At 38.6% G+C, this 10524-nt stretch overlaps 1 protein-coding gene across 1 annotated transcript; it reads right to left on the reverse strand.

The window, feature by feature from the left end:
* Positions 1–1097: 1097 nt before the first annotated feature.
* On the reverse strand, positions 1098–10524 carry LOC121733604 (zinc finger protein 200-like). The gene is made up of 8 exons (XM_042123900.1): positions 9718–10524; positions 8441–8554; positions 8080–8223; positions 7596–7731; positions 6297–6399; positions 3706–3832; positions 2936–3005; positions 1098–1272 (listed from the first exon to the last, which is right to left on the reverse strand). The coding sequence occupies exons 1-8, from the start codon at positions 10278–10280 to the stop codon at positions 1144–1146; spliced, it is 1386 nt and encodes a 461-aa protein (XP_041979834.1). The 5' UTR covers positions 10281–10524; the 3' UTR covers positions 1098–1143.

Consider the following 10524-nt stretch of genomic DNA (forward strand, 5'->3'; position numbering starts at 1 on the left):
GATCACCACTTTTATGAATATAATACTAAATTGGCATGATACCCTATATACCAAAAGAAAAATTTTGAAAATCGGTTTACAAACGGCGGAGCAATCGTTGAACATAAGAAAACGAACATAGCACCTCCCCCATTTTGAAAGTCGGTTAAAATTGTAGCCTATAATATAATAATTATCTATGGATGCTTCACACCACGTTAGTCTGGCCCCGTGGTAAGTACCTGAAGGACTTGCGTTACGGGTACCAGACAACGGAAATATATTTAATACTTTTATAGTATACATACATTTAAGATTTTTATTATATAATACACATATTTAATACACATCCATGACCCAGGAACTTCGAAAACTGTTTGTTCCGTCGGCGGGATTCGAACCCGCGACCCCCAGCTTGAGCTACCAACGCGCTCACCACTGAGCCACAGAGGTCGTCAAAAGCCTATGTGTTATTCTGATGTATGAGCTATATTATTGTAAAGTTACATTAAATTCCGTTTAGTAGTTTTTGCGTGAAAGAGTAACAAACATCCATACATCCACACATCCATACATCCAAACAAACTTTCGCCTTTATAATATTAGTAGGATAGTAGGATAATGTAATACCCCCCTAACTGCACCTTTGTTTTTTAACTGACTTCAAAAAAGGAGGAGGTTATATGTTCGGCTGTGGATATTTTTTTACTACATTGGGAAACATCTCTGGGGCGCAGCGGAAACTTATCGGGAGCAATTTGAAAAATAAGGATCTGTCTGGCCTGGCCATTCTTGCGCCCCCCAGAGTCTACGCCCTGTGCCTGGGCACCGGTGGCACCGCCCTATTTACGGCACTGATCCCCTGAATGTTGCCAGATTAAGGTAAACATAACAACTTTATCTAAAATGACTTTATTATTTTACATTATATTCATAATTTACGGTGTTTTGTAAAATTTTAATAATAAGATGTTGATACTCAAAACATCTTTAGCCAAAAACTTTTCAATCCTTAACCCATCAAGCCCGATAAGCTCACCGGTGAGCGAGACACAATAGAATAACAATAGATTTTCAAGAATCCACGATCGAAGGATTAAATTAAAGTATGTTTTAATTTAAGTAGATATTTAGCCAAGCCAAATACAAAAATCACAATGCCAATCACGATTCATAATGCTCTTTTTGGACATTGCTATGAGATGGATCTGAATTCTTGAGGACAATGATTGCCTCTTGGAGTTGTGTCACGATTTCTTGTTCTGTCATTGATGGTAGCTGTCTGGCAAACATCTGGAAAGAAAATATACTTTCAGTAGCGGCGCAAAACCTAAATTGTATGTGGGCGAAATATATTTTGCGAGGCCCCCTGATGGATGATGCAAGAAGACGGATTTTGTTGAAAGATTTTTTGATACTCGTAAATCCTAAAAAAAACGCCCTGTCCAAGGGGCGCGAGGCCCCTAAGACCGCGAGGCCTTACGTCACCTCTGTATCTATACATATAATAAAATCGTAGGAAAGTCAATTCTGTACATTGTAAATTTTTGAAAAATAATACTTGCGACGTGATCTACAATCGATATAGAAGCCAAAAATATAGTTTTTAGAATTTTTGTCTGTTTGTCTGTATGTATGTCCGGGATAAACTCAGAAAGTACTGGATGGATTTACTTCAAATTTTTCACAGATATTACTTAGAGGTCGGGTCAACACATAGGCTATATATTATTACGATATCGCCTACTTGAGCCCAACCCACCCAGGGTGGGGCTCAAGTTTCTTTATTTTTAGTTTTTTTGATCATATCGCTAAAACGGTGCGTTGTAGAGAAAAAAAGTGCGGTACGCAATGAAAGCTCATAAAATTTCCTACTCCTTTACACTTTGTATCTATCTCTACTCCTTTTCTTGCTATGAGCTTTTATCTATCTTATCTATACAGATTTCGAGTGTCTATGCAGCGAGCTTCGGCACCGGTCGTTTCTTGGGGGGGTATTTTCCTCTACATAAAACTATGTCACGGAGTTATATTTCTCCTTTTTGAAGAGCAAAGTTAAAAACTAAACTAAACATACGGTTTTCGAGTGTCATTTGATTTGGGGGGACTGCACCCCCCCCCAAACCCCCCCCCCCCCCCCCACCATGGATTTGTTACTTATAACGAAATGGTATCGTGGCGTTTTTAGGAACAAAGTAAGTCATCTATACATATAATAAAATCGTAGGAAAGTCAATTCTGTACATTGAAAATTTTTGGAAAACAATACTTGCGACGTGATTGATCTACTATGCTGACGCGGACGAAGTCGCGGGCACCAGCTAGTACTTTATATATCTTGTCAATCTTCAACTATAATATCTATTTTAGTCTCTATATACACACATTTTATAAACAGACCTAGAAATCTAAAAACCTTAACGCTATTATGTGCCTAACTAAAAACGAACTCTAAAGATAAGAGTTGGTATGGTTCTATGAAATAGCGACACTATTTTTATTTTTTTTTATTTTATTTTTTTTTATGAAATAAGGGGGCAAACGAGCAAACGGGTCACCTGATGGTAAGCAACTTCCGTCGCCCATGGACACTCGCAGCATCAGAAGAGCTGCAGGTGCGTTGCCGGCCTTTTAGAGGAAATAGGGTAATAGGACAGGGTAGGGATGGGAAGGGAATAGGGGAGGGTAGGAAAGGGAATAGGGTAGGGGATTGGGCCTCCGGTAAACTCACTCACTCGGCGAAACACAGCGCAAGCGCTGTTTCACGCCGGTTTTCTGTGAGAACGTGGTATTTCTCCGGTCGAGCCGGCCCATTCGTGCCGAAGCATGGCTCTCCCACGTACAAAACTTCAAAGAAATACATAGAAACCAATAGTGTCGCGACGACACGTCGTCTGTTGCCGCTTCATGTAGCGGGCTACCAACTTGTACCTTCAAGATGACGAAAAAAACTTACCCTTGAAGTTATGATGACCATTCCATGGTTTTTCTTCATGTGGCGTTTTAAAGTTGACATACGTGCGAATCTGAAGAAATAAAAATTATCAATAAAGTGTAAAAAAATATTTCATAAAATGTATTTATGAATAATCTTTCCGTCGTCAAGACCATTTGGTCACAATGAGTCCATCTCAGAAGTTAGGTCTACATCAAAGATGGCCACATTAAAATAAATAAAAGGATTTTCATAGTTGGCTACTCAATATATCCATCCATACTTAATATTATCAATGCGAACGTATGTCTGTCTGTCTGTCACTTCTTCACGCCAAAACCGCCGAACCGATTTTGCTGAAAATTGGTATGAGTTCAGGACTTTGAGTCCCTGGTAATAATAATAATAATATAATATCTATGGACGCTTCACACCACGTCAGTCTGGCCCCGTGCTAAGTACCTAAAGGACTTGTGTTACGGGTACCAGACAACGGAAATATATTTAATACTTTTATACTATACATATATTTAAGATTTTTATTATATCATACACATATTTAATACACATCCATGACCCAGGAACATTGAAAAACTTTTTGTTCCGTCGGCGGGATTCGAACCCGCGACTCCAGGCTTGAGCTACCAACGCGCTCACCACTGAGCCACAGAGGTAATAAGTAAGAGAAGGGTAAGGACATAGGATACTTTTTATTCCGGCACGATAAACGAAATTCGGCGCAACAAAGTTGCGGGCGTCATTTAGTAGCATTATAATATCATACGGCATACCTCATTGGACATATTTTGCAGTCAAACGGCAACGGCAGGTTTCTATGGTCTCTGCTGACATGCACCGTCAGGTCGGATTTAGTCGAGTACCGCTTTGGACACTCCTTGCAACCGTATCTCTTTATAGCTACAAGTAATGATTAATTAGTAAAACATGACCAAGCAACATGGCAAAACCATATTGCTGAATTAATTCGTATTGCAAAAAGATGTGGTATCAAGCTTTTATTCAAGCTTTAGAGATATTTTACAAATAACAGTTTGTACTTATTTATACTAACGAGCTTTTGCCTGCGGCTTCGCTCGCATTAAGAAGTATTATTATATACAAACTTTCATCCCCTATTTTAACCCCTTGGAGGTAGAATTGATCAAAATCCTTTCTAAGCGGATGCGTACGTCATATCATCTACCTGCATGCCAAATTTCATCCCAATTCAGTGGATAGATATCCCGATAGATCACCATGTCAGTCAGTCACCTTTGAGTTTTATATTGTATAGATATACATTAAAAAAAACTAATATTATATTAATGCGAAAGGATTTCTGTCTGTCTGTTACCCCTTCACGGCAAAACCATTAACCGCTGAACCGATTTTGCTGAAATTTGGTATACTACTACTATACTATACTACTATAGATATATACTTTGAGTCCCGGGAAAGGACATAGGATACTTTTTATCTCGGAAAATGTACAGTTCCCGCGCGGTAAACGAATTTTGGCGCAACGGAGTTGCGGGCGTCATCTAGTTAAACAATAAATTAGCTATAAATATTTTTTCCTTTTTCATACTCAGCAATACATATAATCAGCCAAGTGCGAGTTGGACTCGCGCACGAAGGTTCCATACCATTATAGAGCAAAAATAAGTTTATTTAAATTTTATTATTAATTATTAAAGTAAAAATATAATTAAGAATATTGTGAGTATTTCAAGTGCCTGCTACCATTATTGATTACGAGCAAAAAAGGCCAAAAAAAATCATGTTTTTTTTATTATTAAATAAGGGGGCAAACGAGCAAACGGGTCACCTGATGGTAAGCAACTACCGTCGCCCATGGACACTCGCAACATCAGAAGAGCTGCAGGTGCGTTGCCGGCCTTTTAAGAGGGAATACGCTCTTTTCTTGAAGGTTTGCAGGTCGTATCGGTCCGGAAATACTGCCGGTGACAGTTCATTCCAGAGTTTTACAGTGCGCGGCAGAAAGTTACGCGAAAAACGCACTGTGGAAGACTGCCACTCATCAAGGTGATGAGGATGGTATGTTTTTCGCGTGGGACGATAGCGAAAAGTTGCAGGTGGTATGATTCCGAACAATTCCTCAGAGCACTCCCCGTGATACAACCGATAGAGGATGCAGAGTGAAGCTACATCTCGGCGTAATTCCAGGGGGTCCAAGCTGTTTGAAACACTATGGCAGTCAACAATTCGAGCGGCCCTTCGTTGGATACGATCCAGAGGGAGCAGTTGGTATTTTGGCGCCCCTGCCCAGAGATGAGAACAATATTCCATATGAGGCCGAACCTGCGCCTTGTAGAGTTGTAGCCGTTGGTCCGGACTGAAGTACTGTCTCGCTCTGTTAAGAACACCAAGCTTCTTCGAGGCTAATTTGGCCTTACCCTCTAGATGATATCGGAAGTATCTCAATGCTAGGGGAGATGGTTAAAGATGTGCCCTCGAAACGAGGATAAACGACCATTGGTGACTTTTTAGTGGAGAACGCGCAGACTTGTGTCTTGGCGGGGTTGAATTGGACTAAGTTACGTCTACCCCATTCAGAGACCTTCTCCAATGAATTCTCCACCTTAGACACAAGTTTGTTTCGACTCTCAGAGACATTTTGCCGAGAAATATTAGGGGAGCCGGTATATACAGCATTACCTGTACTATCATCCGCATAGCAATGAATGCCGTTGGTTTGTAACATGTCATTGATATGCAGTATGAATAGAGTAGGCGATAGCACACAGCCCTGAGGGACACCAGCATCAACAGACTGAGTTTCCGAGCATATGCCGTCAACTACGACCTTTATGCTTCTGTCTCCTAAGAAACTAGTGACCCACTTACATAATTTCTCGGGCAGCCCGTATGATGGAAGCTTTGATAGCAGCGCTTTATGCCAAACCCGATCAAAGGCCTTCGCAATGTCCAAACTAACAGCCAATGCCTCTCCTTTCGACTCAATTGCCTGAGCCCAACGATGAGTCAGGTATGCCAAGAGATCACCAGCCGAGCGACCCTTACGGAACCCGTATCGTTTGTTGCTTAGCAAGTTGCTTGGCCGTCCAAGTATCGAAGAAGCTGGCTATTGATTGTTTGTTGTATGGGAGTTTAAATATTTATTTTATTTTGTTTTTAGTATTTGTTGTTATAGCGGCAACAGATAATACCACAATCTGTGAAAATTTCATAAGTCTAGCTATAGCGGTTCTTGAGATACAGCCTGGAGACAGACACACGGACAGACAGACGGATAGACAGACGGACAGACAGACATCGTAGTCTTAATAATAGGGTCCCGATTTTACTCTTCGGGTACAGAATTATACTCAGCTAACATCAGAGTATATAATATACTTACGCGCATGTGAAGCCAAGTGTACGACAAGCTTTCCTTTCTCCTTGAATACCCTGCCACAGTAGTCACAGATAAACTGAATACTGCTATGTTTATTCATGTGATGCTGCAAACGAAATATAATATTGTTTTATTTTTAGGTGGATATAATTTCTAATTACTTATAGCATGGGCATATATAAGGGGGACGTCCTGGGAGTCCGGACCCATTACTATCCATCTTGCTTGTCCAATTTCGACAATAATATATGTACCTCGCCAATTAAAATCGGTGCGGTACACGTATAAAAAATTGTTTTTGATTTCCTAAGCACGTTGCCTATTTGCTGCTGCGGAACCCTTGATGGGCGATTCCTACTCGCACTTGGCCGCTATTTTACGTTAGGGAATCCCCCCTTATCAAAGCTATATATACGCCCGTGACTTATAGCCTTATGGTGTTAAATATAAAAGGACTATAGACGCTTTTGTGCTCTGTTATGGTATGAAATACATATTATATAATACTAGCTGTTGCCCGCGACTTCGTCCGCGTGGACTTCAGTTTATAGCGCGCGATGTCAACAAAATTGGTGTCAAAAGCTTTTATAAAAAAACCCTGGTACCCCTTAAATCAATACAGCTGTGCAGTGTGCACACAATAAGTATTTCATTTTTTTATATTAAACTTTATATTTTATGCCAAATTTTAAAGCTTATTTAGCCTTCCAATTACACAACTTTACCCATAAACTATTTATCATTGATAGATTTAAGGTTACGTCACTGCACAGATAAAGTACTGAGTTATTTAATACCGTAGAATAGATATAACAATCGAAAAAAATCGAAACTTAAATGTAAGATGATACCACGTCTTATAGAAAGACTTTTGAGCAAGCGTCAGCGCGATGTAGAAGACGCACGGTGCCATCTATTATGAATTGTTGGAACTAACTTAATTTGAACAAATTTACGCATTTTCACCCCCTTACAACCCTTTTTTCCAGTAAAAAAGTAGCCTATGTCCTTTCTCAGGCTTTAGACTATCTGTATACAAAATTTCATTACAATCGGTTCGGAAGTTTTGGCGTTTGGCGTGAAAGCAAGACAGACAGACAGACAGACAGAGATACTTTCGCATTTATAATATTAGTATGGATTTCTTAGCTGTCATTTTCTTGCATAAAGCTTTTAAACAGCTTGATAAAAATATGTTATCAAACTTAGAATTGCTTATGCAATATTTTTTCGTAGAAAACAGTCAATAAATAATGGCAAAAAACGTATGTCCAGGGTTTTTTAAATTAAAAAAAAACGAACTTTCATCGCAATATATGAGGTGTACGCGCGCGGGCAATGGGAGCAGCGGAAAGGCCTCTCGCCGCGGTGCATGCGTAGATGCGGTTCTAGGCTGGCCTTGTTAGCAAAGGTTGCTGAGCACTCTGTGCAAGGGAATCTGTAAACACAGAATAAACTACTATCAGAACTATCAGAGAGATTTGATTCATAAACAGATGTTATTTGATTGGGTTATTTCAAGCTAATGTTTTCGTGAAACCACACTAAGCGTAGGATTACACTGCAGCTGAGTGACACAACACTAGATTTCCCATAGTACTGGAGTAAAATATAATTACATGTTTGCATAGTGTGGTATGATATAAATGATTTTATATAAGGCCATGAAGTATTGCATTGTCCACAGCAATGTTTGTCTATGTGCGGTCTCGCCTTTAGTTATGATGACTTAGTAGTCTGAAGTCTGAACCGGTATTAACTATCATGAGATTGAAATATCACTTACCTCTTACGGGGTTCTTCTCTTTGACCGAGCTTGAATGGTCGTGACCGTCCCATGCGGCCCAAGAATAAAGCCCTTGCTCTTAACACAAGTGCTATATCAGATGATTGACAATTAAACTTCTCATGTTTATATAAATTTGTCCTGCTGAAAATTTTAAAACACAATGAAATTCACATAAAATTCTATTTATTCATTTGTAACATTGATAAATAGTTATTGATGCAGAAAGAGGCAGAAATCGCATAAACATTGTAGGTTTTAGTATAATTTTTTTAAGAAGTGGCAACAATACAATATTACGTGGCATTTTTGCTCATTTACATTTTTATTTAGGAAACAAGAGTTACTTAGTAATATTTACCTTCTAAATGTGGCTCCACATGCGTAGCAAAACAAATATCTTTCTCCATGTTTCTCTTGATAATGCCTTTGTGCTATTGGCTCAGTAGAACTCACAGTGTAACAGATTTTACACCTGGAAAAACAAATATGAAATCGGGATTAAAAAGTGACACAACAAATACATGATCGTTGAAAAACCAGACACAATAGCTTATCTATTGTTATTATATGTCTGTGTATATGTTACCGTCCAAACCCGATTTCAGGACAAACCAGTTTTGCCTAGGCTCAACTAGTTCTTCCTATATGCGATAGGATTAACTAGTATAGCCTAGTTCAAACTAATTTGTCCTAAGCCCGATAGGATAAACCAGTTTAGGCTAGGCCAAACTAGTTGATCCTAATATCAATACGCACACTCTAGGATAAACTGGTATGGCCCAGTCTAAATAGTAAAAAAAATTAGTGGGGTCATTGGTCTTGCCAGTCTGTGGCCCGAACTCTAAATTGTGCACGGAAAACCCAGGCACAGTCAAAGCCAGGGCTCTGTTGAACGTGCCAATTAAGATAATATAGAGAATATGATAGTCTCTTGGATGAAGGACAACATTTCAACGAAATAAGGCTTGACATATTATATTCAATTCATGGAAAACCTCACTTACCCTTCAGGGATAAAGCAATCGCCATACAAGGCATTATTTGGAATAGAACACAGAGTAGGACTTTCGAGTTCCTCTTTGCCGCAAGAAATCATAAATAATATTCAGGATGAAGATGATAGAAGAGGATCGCAATTTTACCCTGACGGAAGACAGTGATGATAACGTTACATAGTACTTAACCAAGAAAAAGTTTCTTCATCTGAAATAAACATTCATAGAGCTAGAACAACTGCAGCACAAAATCTTGTGAAACAGGCTAAGAAAATGAAAGCTACTACTTTGATAAAAATTATTATTTTTCCAATCACGGAGTATTTTATTCAGTTTATCTATTTATTTTCATTTTCTAGATATACTATGATGTTTAGACTAGGCCATACTAGTTTATCCTAGAGTGTGCGTATTGATATTAGGACCAACTAGTTTGGCCTAGCCTAAGCTCGTCTGTCCTATCAGGCTTAGGACAAATTATTTTGAACTAGGCTATACTAGTTAATCCTATCGCGTATAGGAAGAACTAGTTGAGCCTAGGCAAAACTGGTTTGTCCTGAAATCGGGTTTAGTCGGTAACATATATATTATGTCGCATGTGGCCGCTTGGGAGTTGAAGCATTAAAATGTTTGTTTCTACCTGTACTTATCACCATCACAAGTGACATAATCAGGAGGTGGGTCGGGTTGCTGAGTTTCTTTCATTATTTTTGCTAATCTCTTAACCATATACTCATTATTGTATCTTAAACGGGGAAATTTCGTTTTTAACTTTTGGACAAATGAGTCTGTATTCCTTCTTCTCCAATTTATGTCTTTTATGATTAGTGCCTCTTTGTCTTCATCACTATCTGCACCACTCCGATCACCATCAAATATAATATTAACTGGTTTATATGCATTATCATCTAAAATGCTGTCATTCTCTGTATCATATTCTAGCATGAAAGCTTCATCATCATCGTCTTCCTCAATGTGCAAAATTTCTCCATGTTCTTGGGCCACATTAAGTATATTTTCGACTTCATCCTCTTTTTCTTTTTCTAAGTGATATTTTCTCTCCATCCAATCGTTCTCGATCTCTAAATACGAAGTTTCGGGTTCAGTTTTGACTTTTTTTCCCGGTTTGTAGCTGTTTCCAGTATCATCAGCGTCGTTTGTATCATCAACAATAACCACATACAAATCATCATCATTAATCATGTTGACAAAAAAGATTTGCTTTATTTGTTGAAAGATATATTTGTAAGTATTTTGATAAACAATGAAATATAGATATCTAATTATTTTACCAGCAGACTTTTTACAAAATCAAAATCCACATCCAAATTCCAAGTTGTAGTTTGTAAATTCTTCTTCTTCTTCTTCTCTTTTTTAATTTTTTTAGTATCCTTTGAGTTCCGGGCTTCGGCCACTGTTTCGGCAAAAGACACAAATTCGTTTTCAT

The sequence above is a fragment of the Aricia agestis genome, chromosome 14, assembly GCF_905147365.1.
Source record: "Aricia agestis chromosome 14, ilAriAges1.1, whole genome shotgun sequence".
Taxonomy (NCBI): domain Eukaryota; kingdom Metazoa; phylum Arthropoda; class Insecta; order Lepidoptera; family Lycaenidae; genus Aricia; species Aricia agestis.